This window comes from Ostrinia nubilalis, chromosome Z (genome assembly GCF_963855985.1).
Source record: "Ostrinia nubilalis chromosome Z, ilOstNubi1.1, whole genome shotgun sequence".
NCBI lineage: Eukaryota > Metazoa > Arthropoda > Insecta > Lepidoptera > Crambidae > Ostrinia > Ostrinia nubilalis.
Window position 1 is genome coordinate 4810292 of NC_087119.1, and position 19660 is coordinate 4829951.

Genomic DNA, 19660 nt, shown 5'->3' on the forward strand with positions numbered 1-19660 from the left:
ACTCCAGCGTGAAGCCAAAAAACTCATAAAAACCTCACAAAACTCATTTATTTTTGCAAATAGGCCTTTAAAACGCACTTTTATACGTCCCAGTATTAACCCTAGCACTGCTTCGGGACAATAAATGGGTCAGTGCTGAGAAGAAGCAGCGCAAGAAACTCAGTCACTATTGTCAGCCTCCTTTTCAAGTGCCTTAAATTTATGAATGGGCAATTCAACAACAGTTTGTGGTAATTTATTGAAAAGTTTAATGCTGTTAGCTATACTAAATTTTCAAAACAAACGGCGAACAAACCTCTTTTCCACAGTGCCAGCCACGTGCTCAGCCGGGCCCGGCGTATCTCCGAAATGCAGTTTGTTTGTGAAGTATTAGCACATATTGATGAGAAAGACCATAGTTCCATAGGGGCTGAATCCCGCACTCATTAGATTCACTTGATTTTGGAAATTGACAAACGCTTATGTGGTTGCCGAATTAAAGAACACACCGCTGTTGCGCACGGGCGTCCTTCCGAACTCAAAACTCTTGCGTCACTGGGGGGCGTCGCAATCGCAATCGCGAGCCTCGCTCCATAGGATTGGAAAGAATGTTGCCAGTTTGTGATTAAAAAAATGCAATTACGAAAAGAGCAAATTCCTTCCAGTTTGTGTTGTTTTATCTTAAACTAAAATTAAGAAACTAATAAATATATTTCGGTACGAAACATACCGCTCACCTTAAAAGTACCGAGTATCTTTTAACAAGACAAAACCTATGATAAGAAACTTACAAGTATCTAAGCTATTTGTAGAGTGAAACCTAACTATAAACCTAAAACTACTCTAGCTTTACTTAGATGCAAAACGTACCTACTCCCTACTCAACAGGAAGAGGACAAATCTTAACAACAGCTCGTTTGAAGAACGACTGTCCAATTTGTAAAGTAACGACCCGACAGATCCCGTCAGGACCTGGGTGTAAGGCGTAAACACGCGCAAGTCTCCACTGCAAGGGAGGAACGTTGTCTTCGCGTAACACCACAATCATGCCCTCACGTATCGGGGCACCGCGATTACTAAACCACTTGGTTGCTTGTTGAATATGATGTAAATACTCAAGACTCCATCTCTTCCAAAAATGTTGAGTGGACTGTTGGATGAGACGCCATCTTACTAAGCGGCTAGGATTCTCATCCACTGAAGAAATGTCAGGAATTGACGTTAAGGGCTCACCTATTAAAAAATGTGATGGAGTCAAAGGGAGAGGATCCCTTGAGTCTGCACTTAAAACACAAAGTGGGCGCGAATTGAGAATCGCCTCTATTTGACATAAGAGCGTATGCATCTCGTCATATGTCAAAGTTCGTGTGCCGACCACACGATGAAAATGATGCTTAAAGCTTTTAACACCCGCTTCGAATAGTCCACCAAAATGACTAGCGTATGGGGGTTGAAAATGCCAAGTGATGCCTTGACCAAGAACCTTTGAATTGAGCGTAGTTTGTACTACGTCATTACGCAAGAAACTATACAATTCCGTAAGATACCTATCGCATCCCACGAAATTCTTTCCACAGTCTGAATAAATATCGGTACACAAACCGCGTCGCGAAACAAAACGCCTAAGTGTAGCCAAAAACGCTTCTGTGGAAAGCTCCGAAACGATCTCTAAATGTATATATAGCCTTAACGCTCATACATACGAAAACTGCTACATAACATTTAACTATTTTAGCGTTACGAACCTTATTTGCCCGAACGTAAAATGGACCTGCGAAATCTACCGAAGTTTTTATGAATGGTCTGGCCGGTCGCAAGCGAGCTGCGGGCAACAAACCCATTGACGGCTGCGTGTGCGCGGGGCGCGCACGAACACAACGGACGCATCGATGAATGCGTTGGCGGATGACGTCACGACTTGATAATATCCAATACTTTTGTAAAAGTGTATATTGGGTGCTTTGAGCCCCACTGTGCAAGTTTGAAACGTGAATAAAGTCAATTAGTAAATAAGTTAAAGGATGTTTTTTAGGTAAAATCAATTGATGTTTTGACTCAAAAGATAAAAGCGATTTATGAATTCTACCGCCAACGCGAAGCAACTTGTTTGAATCTATAAAAGGATTAAGACGTTTTAATTGATTTGATGGTGATTGCCCATTACAAATCTTCAAAATATCATCATTGAAAACTGAATGTTGAACAACTCGTATAAGTCGATTCAAAGCGAAATTATACTCTGACACAGTAATGTGTTTTGAACTCGAAATATTGACCTTTCTACACTTATGATAGAAACGAAATATCAAAGCCGTAACACGAACAAGTCTACCGAGTGAAGAAAAACGTGAAATAATTTCTACGTCCTCGTTTGGAGTAGAAGTACTCGAACACAACACAACATTACGCTTTTCTTCATCAGTAGGAAGAACAGGCTTTGGAACAGGCCACATACCTTCATCCTCGCTCAACCAGCGAGGCCCATGAAACCACATCTCATGGTGCAAGAAAGCAGCGGGTAACATGCCGCGCGAAGCAGCGTCCGCGGGGTTGTCGGCCGACGGGACGTGCCGCCAACAATCCGCGGGGACAATATTCAATATCTCCGTAGTACGGTTTGAAACAAATGTTTTCCATTCATGGGGCGGTGAACGCAACCATGCTAAAACAATACTTGAATCCGACCAAGTATAAATTTGATCACTTTGTATTTTATCACTATAATTTTGTAACACCTTTTTAATAAGTTGTGATAACAAAACACCTCCCATCAGTTCGAGACGGGGAATAGATACGCGACGCGTAGGCGCGACGCGTGTTTTCGCTAACAATAAGGACACGCACACACTACCATCCTCGCGCTGCGCGCGGAGATAAACACATGCTGCGTATGCCTTTTCGGAGGCGTCTGAAAAGCCGTGAAGCTGTAATTTACAATTTTGAGGGAAAACATGACGCGGAAAGCTAATTTTAGATAATAGTGGGAGCTGACTTGTAAAGCTGGCCCACGAATCGACTATGTCTTGTGGTGGGGTTTCGTCCCAGTCCACAGAAGAAATCCACAATAATTGAATTAAATGTTTTGCAAATAAAGTCACTGGAGATAAAAGACCGAGAGGGTCGTAAATACGTGCAATTTCTGAAAGAATGGACCTCTTTGTACATTTTTCAGAGTAACTTTTCACACTGAAACCAAAAGTATCTAAGTTAGGGTCCCACTGCATACCTAGGACCTTAGTGGATGAGTCATTCTCCATGTGTGCGAAGGGCACACTTTCGCACCGCTCACCATGAGAAACTGTCGGCTGAGAACCGAGAAGTAAGGCGGGAGAATTACTATGCCATTTGTGCAACTCAAAACCTGCGGATTGACAAATACCTATCAACTCTTGTTGTAGGGCGAGAGCCCGTGACTCATTACTTTCACCCGATACGACATCGTCTACAAATACGTCGCGCATGAGGACCTGCGATGCGCGCGGGAAGCGTGCGGCCTCGTCATGAGCGAGCTGCTGAATGGTGCGAAGAGCAAGATAGGGCGATGAGCTAACTCCAAAGGTCACAGTGCAAAGTCTGTAATCGCGTAGGGGCTCCTCGGGGGAGGTGCGCCACACTATACGCTGAAAATCCCTATCCGATTCACGAATCATAATGTTACGATACATTTGTTTGATATCAGCTGTGAAAGCAATTAAATGAATGCGAAATTTTAATAACACATCAACAATATCTAAATGAAGCTTTGGACCAATTAACAAATTGTCGTTTAGAGAAAAACCGTTTGTAGTCTTAGAGCCTGCGTCGTAAACTACTCTGGTTTTGGTGGTTTCACTAGATTCTTTGACCACGGCGTGGTGCGGTATATAATAGTTACCACCTGCAGCTGCTGGACTATCGACGGGCTCCATGTGGCCGAGCTCTAAGTACTCCTGGAGGCACGCGTGATAATCATGTTTGAGCTGCGAATTGCGCTCGAGTTTGTACTCTAATTTACGAAATCTAGAAACAGCAATATCCCGCGACTCGCCGAGGGGCGGTGCGTCAGGTTTGAAGGGAAGAGCGACCACGTATCGCCCACACTCATTACGCGTATGCGTGTTTTCAAAAATAGATTGACACAAAAGTTCATCAGGAGTGAGAGACTTTTGTTCAGAAATTGTTTCTAATTCCCAAAATCGCTGGAGGTCAAAGTCGTCGTTAACAGAGCTGTGACACACCTGGACCGGAAGAGAAACCTCAGTCGATGAATTCAAATCGAGTTTACCCAACAATAAATAACCAAAAATACTATTCATAGCAATTGGTGAACCTGGTAGACCCGTGATTGTGTTATGCAATAAAATTTGCGGAATAATGTCAGCACCTAAAAGCATTTCCACTGGTTGTGGTGTATGAAAACTCGGATCAGCTAAAGTTAAGTTTTGAATATGAGACCACCCTGTATAAGGTAATTGACAAGTAGGCATTTGTGTTGTAATTAATTTGGGCAAAATCAATGCATCAACATGAATCGAAGGTTGCGATTGATTTCTAGGCGCAATGAAGAAAGAAGCCACTCCCTTAGGGTAAACCGGTTTGTTATTATTTATTCCATAAACTTGCGGAACGTTCACACGTCTACGTGAAATACCTAAACGTTGTGCACACGCTTCCGAAATGAAAGTAGCCTGGCTGCCCGTATCAATTAAACAGCGCACGGTTGATAACTTGTGATCATCAATATAAACATCGACAAGTGCCGTAGACAATAACACCGTACTCGTACGCACAATAGAATCGTTTTTCTTATCTCGAGTTGACGTTAAAGTCAGCTGGGCATCAGTCGTAGAAACAGAGACAACATTATTACACTCCGCCGTGAGCGGGAGCGGGACGGACTGATTAGTACCGCTACTCGGATCGAACGCTTTGTTTACATTATTGTCAAAATGAATTAATGTGTGATGGCGCTTCTGACAATTCCTACACGAAAAATTGGATTTACATTGGCTCACGTTATGGCCGAGATGTAAACAATTATAACAAACACTTTTGTTTTTAATAAAAGAAAATCGATCTTTTATTGAAAGATTCAAGAACTTAGAACATTTCGTCAACGTATGTTGAGCATCACATAACAAACAATGTGTCTTATCGCTATGTCGATTAGGCTGAGTATTGCCTGACACGTCAGAGGATTGCGGCGCGAAGTTCGCCGTGAAGGCTTGTCGCTGACCGGCGGCCATATTGCCGCTAGGGGGCGCCGCTCGCGAGCTAGACTGTGAGCCAAATCTACCGCCTTTATTGTTAATAATTTTACTCGACTGCCCGAAATTATCGTTAGAAAACTCCTCAGCGACAAGTTCACGCTCTAAAAATGAAATGAATGTGTTGACCTCTGGAATGTCTGAAGGTGAACACAATGATAACTGGAATTGCTTACGAACAGATGCGGGAATTTTACGTAGTAAAATGTGTAACAAAATGAAACTCCATTCACTGGTGGGAAACTTCATTACTTCAAGAGGTTTAATGTTTTCTTGGAAGGTATTTAATAAGTTACGTAAATCACTCGTTGATTTTACGTTACAAGATGGAATGTTGAGTATTTTATCAAGATGATTCGAAGCTATGATTCTTTTGTTTTCATAACGTGAAGTTAATATTTGTATTGCTACGAAATAATTAGCATCAGTGATTGGAATGGACTTTATAAGGTTGAATGGTTCATTTTTTAACGTAAGAAGCAAATACCTAAACTTTTCCGCATCCGTGTAGGCAGTATTGTGGTGAACGAGAGAACAAAACAAATCGAAATATGAATTCCATTCTGTGCTTTCGCCAGAGAAACTGGGCAAAGGCAAAGTAGGTAATTTAGCATTACTAAAAAATTCTGAATTAGCAAAGGGACGACTCATTCGTCTGCTCTGCTCCTGACATTGTTTTAATTTATCTACTTGAGTGACAATTGCATAATACGAATCGTCGAAGTCGTTTCTAATTTTGATTTGTTCCTCTTTATTGAATGATTTAGATTTAATGAGAGACTTTTCGACTTTAGTTTGCAATTTGCTAAACTTTCTTTGAAGAGCTGACAAATCTTTGGTACGTGAAATGAATTTTTGAATATCTGTAGTTGCAAACTGTAATGTTCTCTTTAAATCGTCTAAAATTAAATCTCGCTCGAAAATATCCTGAACACATGAACTACTACTCTCGCTATTGGAATCTAATGAGGTCTTGGAATCATTTTCCACTTTCGATTGCGCCATTTTGCGTTACAAAGATGGTCGCACGTGGAATGAAAAATGTGGTACGTATGTACGCTAAAATTACGATAAAACTACACAATTGGAAGGAAAATGAAAATTCGGGTCGTAGGACCAACAAATAATATGTTAGCTATACTAAATTTTCAAAACAAACGGCGAACAAACCTCTTTTCCACAGTGCCAGCCACGTGCTCAGCCGGGCCCGGCGTATCTCCGAAATGCAGTTTGTTTGTGAAGTATTAGCACATATTGATGAGAAAGACCATAGTTCCATAGGGGCTGAATCCCGCACTCATTAGATTCACTTGATTTTGGAAATTGACAAACGCTTATGTGGTTGCCGAATTAAAGAACACACCGCTGTTGCGCACGGGCGTCCTTCCGAACTCAAAACTCTTGCGTCACTGGGGGGCGTCGCAATCGCAATCGCGAGCCTCGCTCCATAGGATTGGAAAGAATGTTGCCAGTTTGTGATTAAAAAAATGCAATTACGAAAAGAGCAAATTCCTTCCAGTTTGTGTTGTTTTATCTTAAACTAAAATTAAGAAACTAATAAATATATTTCGGTACGAAACAAATGCATTTCCCTATAAATGAAGATGGGGTTCCAATCCACTCACCCGCAGGTCTTGCAGCAGCTCTAACGTGTACTCGTAGCGGCCGAAGCCCCCGTAGGCACAGATGCCGACCAGCATGACCCCGTTGCGGTCCACGGTGAAGCAGATCGCGTCGGGGCTGCCGTTGCCGGTGTGCCACGCGCGGGACTGGTTCACGCGCATGAATCGAGGCGGGGTCACCACGTGCTTCACGATGTTCGTTTGAAGGTCACCCTATATGAAGTAGAGTCAAGTTTTTAGAATAATGTCGAGAAAAACGACAACATTTAGCAATAATTTAGATTTAATAACCAGGAAATTGCTAAAAAGTTAATCATCATCATCATCATCATTTCAGCCACAGGACGTCCACTGCTGAACATAGGCCTCCCCCAATGCTTTGATGTTAATCGATTGGTAGCGGTCTGCGTCCAGCGCTTCTAAATCCCCTTAATGCAAAAAAAGTTAATTGGATTGGCAAAATAGTAACATAGCTTACAAAATTCATGCGATAGTCGTGTTTTGACTTTAAATTGATTGGTGATATCAAACACCCCATTTTGTATTGGATGTTAGCGGGTCTGCTGAGATGTTTAGAAAGAATCTAAATTTATTTTTTTATAAGATTGAATGTCCTTTGGGTGACCTTGAGCCTTCTTATGAGGCCCATAGTAAGCGACCACGTTTCAGATCCATATACCATCACTGGCAACACACACTGGTCAAAGACTTTGCGGTATTTCTGACGTGAGTGTATATCGCGAAGCTTCGCAGTAAGTTTCGGTGGATGCGGGCAGCACAGGACCGTTTATTGTGGAAAAACTTGGGGGAGGCCTTTGTCCAGCAATGGACATCATTTGGCTGAAACGAACGAACGAAGATTGAATGTCAATTACCCGTACGCTGGTAGCACTGAAGGACAGCTCAGCGACGAGCCTGCCGACGAGCTTGCAGCAGTACTCCGAGAGCTGTTCGCCCTGCTTGAGCTCGCCGTGATCGTGCGGCTGCCCGCACTGCCGCGTCATCATCTGCTTCTTGATCGGGATCGTCACGATGTCCAGCAGTCTCGGAATCAAGTCAAGAAGGTTCCACTCGGTGTGGCTCGCTTTACTATCTGTAGGATCTGCGGCCTGGGTAAATCAAGTAGAACACGTTACAAAAGGTACAAAAACCTGCCGCGTTAAATGAAGATAACCAGTGCAAACAAATCCCGACAGACGACACATAGACCCAGAAGCCAAAGATGATACGTAATAAGCTTCTGCTTACTCTTAAATGCCAATTCGTAGCAAACTAATCTATGGTTCTATTTAAAAATAAGGTCAGCAAAAAATTTTGGGTCATGTATGAAAATGCAAAAATTTGGCCGCTACATCTATGATGTCATCTGCGTTCAACTTTGCGTAGTCATCTTCATCGAAAGCAAGCATCTGTGGAGAGGTTAATGGTGTCTGCCGTAAGCGTGGTAGCTGAGAGGCGAGGGTGACAGATGTGCGCACTGTGATACGAGTGCCTTGTGTGTTACCTTCGGTGCGTCCTTGTTATTCGCGCGCGGAGGGATCGGCGGCGGCTTCTGTGTCGAGCGCGGTACCGTCGCCGATTTTGAGGGCACGTCTTTTAGAACCTTACAAAATGATTCATTTTAAGGATTGTTAGCGGAGTGCAAACAGGTTTAGGTCTATTTACACCCCAGACTATGAATCAAGATTACTTTAAGATTATTTTATTCTCGTAAATAGTCAATTGATAACGATAATCTTTAATATACCTACTATAATCTATAAATAATTTTATTATAATAACCAACTTGAAGGAATAATATTTCCTGTTAATTATTTTTTATATGTTTTATAGTAAATGAAACAGAAATCATTGGGTTATGAAAGTGTAACATACAGTATGCGTATGCAGGAAGAAACACCATTAATTTTCTGTGGTGTATTTTGGGGACTGTCAGTGTTAAATGGTTTTTATGTAGGTGCTGTGTAGCCAGTATAGTTTTAGGGTTCGTTTCGGTTGTATTGGAATTCACAATCAAAGAAAAATCAAGTGCCAGCCTAGGAACACATTCAGTTAGTGCATGTATAGTAAAAAAATGTGCTCACAACTATGGACGCGAATTCATTTAGTCCCAGACGATATAATAATTTATGGCTAAAATAACTGACCAGCAACGAATTCGTGTCATGCTGAATTCCCAATCGCGTCGTTAAGCCTAAAGGAGGTTAACGCACTTCACGATCTCATGCGTATGTCATCAAACTTCCTACCTACCTCCCGTATGAGGCACTCGAATGCATCACCACAATAACTTTGTCCATTTGACTATCGACGGCCGACCGTCTATTGATAACATCAAAATATTTATTTGTATGTAGGCCCTTTTCAGGGCATTTATACACGTCCCAAATATAGCTTGCCCTACCACCATATTGCGACAACATATGGGCTGGTGCTGAGAAGAAGTGGCGGAACAAACTCAGTCACTTTTGCCAGCCTCTTTTCCATTAGATACAGCAAATACTTATACAAGATATTATGTAATACGTGCGTAAGGCAGTTAAAGTCAACGCACTCTTGTCATTTATAGATAGAAAAGTATCACTCCCCAATGGCTCAAGCGACGAGTGCATAGTGTTGTTACCTTGCTGTCGGGGCGGCGGTACTCGCCGAGCGAGCACTGCGTGACGGGCACGATGTACTGCAGCACGTCGCGCAGGCTGCGGGACGCGCACAGCGCCGCGCACGTCGATGTCAGCTCACGGATCTGCGAGCCGGGCACGATGCCGTCCTGTCGCGGAGGATATGCATCATCAGGTCATATAGTTAGTTACCACTATGAAACAATCCTCTCTAATTTACAAGAGGGGAGGATTTGGCCTACACTCCCCAGCCTGGTTTGGCCAGCTCGTGTTGGAGAGACCTAATGTTTGCATATTTCTCTCAGTCGGCTCTTACGACCTCCACGAAGTGTGCAAGTAGTATTATTGTTATCTGCCGTGCAATATAACTTACTGTTACAAGAGATCGAGACTGTGTCGAGAGTATTAGCGTTTCATACGTGCTTTTCGCACCCTTTTGAAAGTTGTATATTTGAGATATTGATAGACATAAATTCCTTTCAAATGATTAAATAATATGCTGCAGTATAAAATAAAATATTACCTTCACATGGAACAGCAACGAGCAGAGATGGTTCCACTTGAGCGTGGGCGTCGGGAAGAAAGCGTGGAAGCACGTGGTGATGGTCTCATGCGCCTCCTTCAGGATGGAGTTGGTCAGCTCCAGCGCGAACTGCACGAAGCACACGCGGTGCGTCTTGTTCTTGCCGCGCCGGGGCAGCATGTTGCACGTCGGCGTCTTCTCAGACATTATCTTCTGAATCAAATTCCGCGCCTCCCCGATAGCCTCGAAGTACGACATGTACTCGTGAGTGTTCCTCCTCCGATTATTTTGCGGGTAAATCTCATTTATATAAGACTTTATCAATCGTAAGCATGCCCGGATGACGTACACCAATCGCTTCTGATGTTTCATCAGCGTAAGCTTTTGATAGTTGATAGGGACCTGGCCATTCGTGTCCATGATCCCGTTTTTGAACGTGGTCCAGCTCCACTGCAGCAGGTGTATGAGCGAGCGGAAGCAGGACACTGTGACTTTTCGAGAGATGTTCTTTGAGAGGACTATGATGGGGTCGCCCTGCTCGACGTGTTTGACTGTTACTGTGTGGTCCGCATTCATGAGGTTGTAGAGCAGGCAAGGGATCTGGCCGGCGTTGACGTCGGTGCCGTTGTTGGACTTCTTGGAGGTCTTGAAGTGGAAGCCCACCTCGTCGTTGATGACCATGGCCTGACCGGACGAGCCACAATCGGACGACGGGCCGTTGATGCAGGCCCAGGCGACGTACCATCTATTCGCCTGTGTGAATTTAAACATGATCTTATGTTATCTGTTTCTAAAGCAATAGGAAATATGTAAGGTTTTTTCATTTCTCACATTTCAGTTCTAAAACAAAAATCTCAATAAATAACTAAGATATAGACATAGGAAATTTCGTGACGTCTCTGGCCATGTTAGAACAACACGCAGTCCCATTATAATTACTGACTTTTGGACAGGTAACAACAGTGTTTATTTATGAATATTTTATTAACTTTTATAAGCGATGCATATTCTCTATTCATCAGCTTTGGTTTTAGAACTAATAAACAGGAGACTGTCAAGTATACGGCAATGCCCACTCACCACGACGGGCACGGGCACCTCGAACAGGATCGGATAGATGATTTAACTACGGCGTTTATAACTTTGTTTTTAGAATAAATATCAGTTGACAGTCAAGTTAACGGCCCCCCGTTAAGATAGGCCCCCTTAATTGATATTTATTGTCATCTTTTCTTAAAGGTTTTAAACCTTTGTCACCTGTCATCCGCTTTCAAATGGAGGGAAGCCGAAACTAATAAAACTTACACGCTCGTTGAAAAGTGTTTTAAAGTCACATTTAGTATGGAAATGTCATTTTAAAACAGTGTTCAACAACTGTAACTTTTTATTAGTAAGGGGGTTAATTTTAAACTCGTTCTTCTATTAATTTCGCTGCGGGTCCAATGTCAGTTTAACTTTCTCCCGGGACAAACTTGACCTTCATTGGTTGGGTTTTTATGGCGGTCAAGCTGTAGATCTACACAGGAGTTGCAGTGCGCAGTGGTGGGAACGAGAGGTGGGAATAGTCCCGTATTTTTTACCACGCCCACTCACCACGACGGGCACGGGCGCCTCGAAGAGTATCGGGTAGATGGTGTAACTACAGTGTTTATAACTTTGGTTTTAGAAATGATGTAACTACAGTGATTAAGGCCTATTCAGACCTAAGCGGTATTCGCTACCGTCTGCGGCAGAGAAAACCCAGTGGGTATGCGGTAATAATACTGTTCAGACCTAAGCGGTATTCGCTACCGTCTGCGGCAGAGAAAACGCTCTAGCCGCGGTACTTGATACTAAATACCTGAGCGAAACCCGCGCGGTATGTACCTCTACCCACAGCGGCAGCGAATATCGCTCAGGTTTGAATAGGCCTTTATAGCTTTGGTTTTAGGACAAATAAACATTTGACAGTCAAGTATACGGCCACGCTCACTCACCACGACGGGCACGGGCGCCTCGAAGAGTATCTGGTAAAGCCTGGTCCGTGAGCACGTAGAATCCCGTCCAATGACCCCAAGCTACCCATCCTTATCGCTCGCGCGTAATTATATTGCTGTCGCGACTGTGCGACGCGCGCCCGCAGTGAGTGTGCGAGCGCGACAGCAACATAATTACGTGCGAGCGACAAGGATGGGCAGCTTGGGGTCATTGGACGGGATTCTACGTGCTCACGGACCAGGCTTTAGATGATGTAACTTACAGTGTTTTATTGCTATGGTTTTAGAACAAATAAACAGTTGACAGTCAAGCAAACGGCCACGCCCACTCACCACGACGGGCACGGGCGCCTCGAAGTGTATCGGGTAGCGGTCCCGCGGCGCGCACTCGAACACGACCTCGTCGCTCTCGGCAAGCACCTCGCCGTCGCCCTCCTGGTCGCCGCCCTCGGCGCCGATGTCGAACAGCTTCACCTTGGCCGTGTAGTCGCCGCGCCCGCCGAAGAGTGCGATGCCGCCTAGGAATAGACGTACGATTACAACGAATGTTTGCATGCTAAATAACAAGTTAGAAAGCAAGAAATTGCTGTATCGCCTCATAAAAATACACGTAACGACCGGTTCACACATGGTCTCCGTTTTACTGTTCCATTTTATCGTGTACGTTTTTTTTTCGTCGATGTATGTATTACTGTATACAGAATACTGTGTCATGTGTGAAGTCGCTCATACAACTACATACGCCATCGACGAAAAAAAACGTACACGATAATACGGAACAGTAAAACGGAGACATGTGTGAACCGGCCGTAAAGAAAAACGATTTTTTAATTTCACATTTTGTTTACTCAATAGTGCCAACTAGCTGACTCGCTTGCCAATCCCTTTTTAGTTTTTTGGCGGTTTAAATTTTGGTCCAATTTATTTGAAACTAGCTTTTGCCCGCGGCTTCACCCGCGTGAAATCTAGTTTATCACAGATCGTCATAAATTATAGTCTATGTTATTCTGGATTATAAACAATAATACTGTAAAGTTTCATCAAAATCCGTTCAGTAGTTTTTGCGTGAAAGAGTAACAAACATGTTGACATCCATACAAACTTTCGCATTTATATTATTAGTAATATATTAGTAAGATGGACTTTTTGTATTTGAGCAAAAAAGTCATCTTTTTTGGGGTCAATCAAGTTTTTTTTGGACTTAAAATACAGTTTCTAAATTAGGCTAAATAAGAAAGTACATACCAAGCAGTATATCAGTGTCGCACATGAAACGTATAGCTTCGACCGAGTGGCCGGAGTAGCCCCAGCCGCCTCCATGGTTCTCGAATCTGTTCACCGTGAGGAAATCTTCCTTCACCGGCACCGTCGGGGACGATGCGCTGTCTCGCTTGCAATCCACTTGGTTCAGCCTGAGTGAAACAAGGATAGCATAAATCATCTGTTGAATAAAACAAAAAAACGGAGGTTTCGAAAATAAAAAATATGATTTACTTACTTAGAATCATGTGCGTATGTCAATGAGTCCAGACATCCCAGCAAATGCAGGGCAGCATGCATCCTCGTCACCGAGCATCCTGGTGCGGACGGGATCGCCAACTCCTGATTTAGCACTGACATATTAGACAGCGCAACATTTTCCGGCGGTTTGTTCTCGTACAGAACAGACGTCTCTACAACTTGGAGGTTCTTGAATTCGTCCAGTCGCCTCATGGGTCCGAATTTGGGGTATTCATGCTCCGTGTCGGAGGGGTAGGAATCATCGTTGTTGCAGCATCGGTGCAGTTTATGGGAGTCGAAGGCGAGGATGTTGTAGCACTTCATGACGCGCATCTGCGGCTGGTAGCACCAGAGAGCGTCATACAACGGGTCCAGAGACGCCAACGTGTTCACAAAGTCTACTTGTTCGGGGCCGGTCCACGCATTGCACGCGCCGTCAGCCTTGTTGATGGTGATGCACTTGAACGTGTGCTCCGGACGGTTCGGGAGGATCACTGGAAATAACCAATACCGTCAGCCAATAAGTACTTTAACCAATATAGTAAAATATGCTGTGTATTTATTGGTTGTAGAAGAAAATACAGAAAAGTGTGTGCAAGACCTGAACTAATCTTGCTTAAGGCCGGGTAGCAGAGAAAATGGCGAAAATGAGGTTTTCATTTTTCATTTTTGAGGTACTAAACAGTAAAATTAAAGGCTAAGATTTTTATTGGGCATAGTTGAGGATATTTTCTAGGGCTATTAACGGATGGAAACACGATTTGATGAAGTTGACTCGATAGAATATATTCCCAAAGTTACCTCTATTCGTTTTCTATTTATGGTTTTATTTTTAAAATAAGCGATTTGAGGTTCTAAATCTTTTACTAAACTAAAGTTCAGAAATAACTTGAGGGCTTTTAACGGATGAAATTTTTATATTGCGTCTTATGTTAAAAAATGTGGAAAAAATCGTCGATGACGGCTTGGACAATCTCAATCAGTCGCGCGGTGGCGCTTACGGAGGACGGACGCGTGTCAGTTTTTTGGCCATGACAGTTCGCGATTTGTCAATATTTTTGACAATGATGACTTTGATGAGTCACAGTATAATAATATCAGTGTTACTGGAGAAAGCTTAAATTTTTGATAATTAAGAATTATCAATTGTGTCTACCTATTGAAATTTAAATCGTTCGCATCCTTTTAAACGAAGACTCTACTCATGATACATAGTACATTCCTCAAATATGAGACAAAACCAATTAGTTAAAATTACATTTTAATAGTACCTACATACAATCGTCTTACACTCTTTAGAAGAGCACACTGACACAAAAAAATAATAAAAATACTGTCTAAGGTCTGTAGCTAAAGGTCTAAGCTGTAAGATAGAAGAATCTTCTAGCCAAAAAGATGGCAGATGCAGCAGATGTCAACGGATTTAAAACTGGAGTTCATATGACTCCTTGTAGACGTAAGTCTCTAGAGCGTCCCTTCCTCCACCATGCGTAAGAATGTTTCAAAAATATTGTCTAAGGTCTGTAGCTAAAGGTCTAAGCTGCAAGATAGAAGAATCTTCTAGCCAAAAAGATGGCAGATGCAGCAGATGTCAACGGATTTAAAACTGAAGTTCATGTGACTCCTTGTAGATTTGAGTGTCTAGAGCATCCCTTCCTCCACCATGCGTAAGAATTTTCACAAAACTACTGTCTAAGGTCTGTAGCTAAAGGTCTACGCTGCAAGATGGAAGAATCTTCTACCCAAAATTTTATAAAAAAAAAAAAAAACCGACTCCAAAAAACCTACACTAAAACGTAGAAAAATAATTACTAATTACCTACTTATTTATTAGGACGAATTATTAATATTTATGTAGGTATACCATGATTGATACTTCTGGAGTCGGTGCCAAGATTATGAAACATGTAAAGTTTGCCTGCACCGACTCCAAAAGTATCAATCATGGTATACCTACATAAATATTAATAATTCGTCCTAATAAATAAGTAGGTAATTAGTAATTATTTTTCTACGTTTTAGTGTAGGTTTTTTGGAGTCGGTTTTATTTTTTTTAATAAAATTTTACTTATTTCTTGCTTTTTAGTTAACCCTACAGTGGTCGCGTGGATTACACCCGTAATCCACTCGTGCAAATTGTCGAATATTTTGAAATCGGTCAACGCGATCGTTTTGATACTTCGTGTACTTTAAGTTGCATAGTCGAAGATCACACTTAATGACGTGTGAGCGCCAGGTCGCTTGTGGATGTGTCGCAGGAGCCCCGTAAATGCCAATGGTCTACCCGTGTAATCCGCGCGACCAATTACGTAAGTATTTTTTAAGTAACCTTTTTTACTTAATGTGTTTGTTTTTGCATTATTAGTGTAAATTAATGCTTTATAATAAATAATTACGGCATAGGTATGTATTTACATTGGTGTTTTCAATAAAATCATCGTATTTCAGATAAAAATCATGAACAATAGACAAAAAGCACAAATTGCGGAATGGCTAGAAGTAATTGACAATGAAAGCGTATCTTCTAGCGACTCTTCGGTTTCTGATGCAGAAGTGCACATTCTTCCACAAGAGAACAAGTTTCTCAGACCAGTGATTAGCCATCTAACTCAGAACCATCACAGCGGAGGTTTTTAGGTCGCTACTTTGACTGCGGAAGAAAGCGAAATAAAAGTTCTGGAAATACTTGTAATTCGTGCAACAAATTTATTTGTCCTTATCATTCCATGATGGCCTGTATCTCTTTTTCAAAATATAATTAATAAATAAGTGCAATTAGTACTGAATAATTTCTGAACTGCCAAAGTTGACATTTTCTTGATGAAAAATGATGATTTTTATGTTTTGGTTAATTTATAAAAACTGAGAAGAACTTCTCGTTTCTTTGTTTGATTATTTCATTAACTAATACATAACAATAAATATAAAAAATAAAGAAACATGTTTTTATAAAGAGATGTCTTCTTTTTTTACTCCATAAAATGGCTTACGCATGTAATCCACGCGACCATTTACGTAATATTTTAGACCGCGACCACCGTAGGGTTAACTAATTATTACCTTGATGTTACCACTGAAGGTAGGCAGTACACTGAGACCAAAAAAAATTGGTTCATAATCGGCGGAGATATTGCGTATAAAAAAGTTCATCCCCAATTTTCCACCCTTGGGGGTTGTTTTTTTTATTATTAAATTTAAATGGGACCACCCTTGAGGTATTACCTATACGCCGAAAAAAGATTTGTTCAAATCGGTTCATAATTGGCGGAGTTATCGCGTAACAAATATAGAAAAAAAAAAAAAACATACGGGTCGAATTGAGATCCTCCTCCTTTTTTGAAGTCGGTTGAAAAGATGGCAGATGCAGCAGATGTCAACGGATTTAAAACTGGAGTTGATGTGACTCCTTGTAGACTTGAGTGTCTAGAGCGTCCCTTCCTCCACCATGCGTAAGAATTTTCACAAAAATACTGTCTAAGGTCTGTAGCTAAAGGTCTAAGCCGTAAGATAGAAGAATCTTATAGCCAAAAACATGGCAGATGCAGCAGATATCAACGGATTTAAAACTGGAGTTCATGTGTATCCTTGTAGTTTTGAGTCTCTAGAGCAGTGGTTCTTAACCTTTAAGTCATGAGGGACCATTTTACCAAATTTCTGTCTTGTCAGGGACCACCTCATAATCGGTCAAAACCAGTTTGACTGCAAAAATTAGTTAAAAGTGGTTTTGACCAAGGTGTGCAAGTGCACATCGTGGACCACTTGGAATGCCTCCAGGGACCACCAGTGGTCCGCGGACCAACGGTTAAGAACCACTGCTCTAGAGCGTCCCTTCCTCCACCATGCGTAAGAATGTTTCAAAAATACTGTCTAAGGTCTGTAGCTAAAGGTCTAAGCTGCAAGATAAAATAATCTTCTAGCCAATAACTTTAAAACTATAATTTGAACGAATTTTGCTATTAGTGGACAAATTTCTGCTCACGATGGACTAATTATCTGCTATACTCTCGACTCTCTAAAGCACAACATTTATAAAAAATTTGCTGCGGTAATGCACTCCAGGTAACAGTGTGTGATGCTCATTGCTCATAGTGATTTTCGATACAGAGCCCGGTACATACGTTATACATAAATTATGGAAAGAAAACACCCAGAGCCAGACCAATACAAACAAATATTATGCATGCAATTTTAGTATGATATTTTTATTTATTAATAAACAAAAAGATTGAACAAAATTGATGCGTGTACTGATTAATGTAATTAACCACATGCAAAGCTTTGTGAATTGCAACAACTATAATTTATTATCCAAGCTCTAAATAATCGCTACTACGAGTAACTGATCATAAAATGTTTTTCCAATCGCTCAAGCTCCCGAGGATCTACCGATAGGTCGGGTGACGTAATCTTGGAATTCTTTTAGCCGGCGCGGAACTTCCGGAAGGTCGGGTGACGCCACGCCTCTTTGAACCGTGTTTACTTTGGCAGTTATATTCTATATTTATTCGATTCTAAAATATATTCCCAAAAATTTTGAAAGTTGTTTTAATTTGTATCACTTGGATATGATTTGTATTAGAAAGTGCTGTGAGTGTGACGCTTGAACGGAAGGAAGTCAACCCAACCTAACCAACTGCGTATTTCTAAACTGCGTATTTCTATACTGTGTAGCCGCGAGAGCTCTTTGGCGCGCTGTCTTCGGCGAAGTATTGCGCGCGCAGATTTTGACAGCGCGAAATACCTACTTTAGCAGAAATACCAAGCCTTAAGTATCAGAATTCCTACTCTCTAACGTAGTTTACGTAGTCTCGAGCCAATCTGGTACTCTCACTCATGCTGACATCTCGCATTGCATGAGAGGGATGTAAATATTCAAAACTTCGGAAAATGTTGTTAGGACTATATCTGAACTGTTATTAAGGTATGAGCGTGTCATCGTGACTCACCAATAGCGTTGTTATTAGCAGTGATAGTGGCGCTGAACAGCGTGTCGGTCTTGATGAGCGCCTGCGAGACCTGCACGAAGGTCTGGTCGCCGGAGCAGCACACCCAGACGGCCTTGCACGCGTGGCGCGGGCCCAGGCGCGGCACCCGGCCCGGCGTCGCGTACCAGATGGGGCTGCGGTCGTTGCGGGCGGGCTCCTCCAGCCGCGGGCGGCCGAGCGAGCCTTTCTGTTTACAGAAATATTTCAAGATCAGCAGAGTATAGGCAAGGGCGGGAGTATGATTATACTGTTCCATTGCCTTTCAACGAAAGATAAAGCCTGGTCCGTGAGCACGTAGAATTTTGTCCAATGACCCCAAGCTACCCATCCTTATCGCTCGCGCGTTATTATGTTGCTGACGCGCTCGCACACTCACTGCGGGCGCCCGTCGCACAGTCGCGACAGCAATATAATTACGCGTGAGCGATAAGGATGGGTAGCTTGGGGTCATTGGACAAAATTCTACGTGCTCACGGACCAGGCTTTAAAACACTGGTTGGGTTTTTATGGCGGTCTAGCTGTAGATCCTGGCGACACAGGAGTTGCAGTGGTGGGAATGAGAGGTGGGAATAGTCCTGTTTTAACGTAAGATGGAACATTGAAATCATAGCCATTTACAAGGTTTGCGAAAAATAAGATCAGACGAAACTTTTTATTAGTTTTTATAATACCATTTGCTGCCGAAGATAGAGTGCAAGGGCACTCGCCGCCAAGTCACCTGCACTCAGCTGCCCGTACTGGTTCGAGTCGAAGTTCACCACACGCATATTATACCCAGTACGTAATAACTGCCGAAGGTGTAGAGTAAGGCAGCGTCACGCCCACCACGCATCGGCAGCTGGCCCGCGACGGTTCGAGTCACTTGACATACCAAAATGTGGACAGGTTACCCTATCCACGGTCTATGTCAAGGCGCTGAGCGGTTAGGTCAGCAGCTGTCACAAGTATGTCCAGTACCTGGTAGCTGCCGAAGGTGTAGAGCTCGCCATCTCGCATGAGCACAGCAGTGTGTTAAGACCTGGCGGCGGCACTCGCATCCAACTGCCCGTACTGGTTCAAGCCGAAGGTCAGCCTTCGTTCCTTCGTTTCAGCCGAAAGACGTCCACTGGACAAAGGCCTCCCCTAAGGATTTCCACAAACACCGGTCCTGCGCCGCTCGCATCCAGGCACCTCCCGCGACCTTCGGTCGCCCAGATCGTCGGTCCACC

At 42.7% G+C, this 19660-nt stretch overlaps 1 protein-coding gene across 1 annotated transcript in view; it reads right to left on the minus strand.

The window, feature by feature from the left end:
• The window catches only part of LOC135087033 (E3 ubiquitin-protein ligase highwire-like), a gene marked incomplete at its 5' end in the record, with an annotated part of 43712 nt that overhangs the window by 13527 nt on the left and 10525 nt on the right, over nt 1-19660 (minus strand). The window contains 9 exon segments of the mRNA XM_063981884.1: nt 6851-7060; nt 7723-7956; nt 8352-8450; nt 9471-9617; nt 9992-10744; nt 12301-12485; nt 13213-13379; nt 13466-13961; nt 18414-18639. Coding sequence (XP_063837954.1) covers nt 6851-7060; nt 7723-7956; nt 8352-8450; nt 9471-9617; nt 9992-10744; nt 12301-12485; nt 13213-13379; nt 13466-13961; nt 18414-18639 — 2517 coding nt within the window.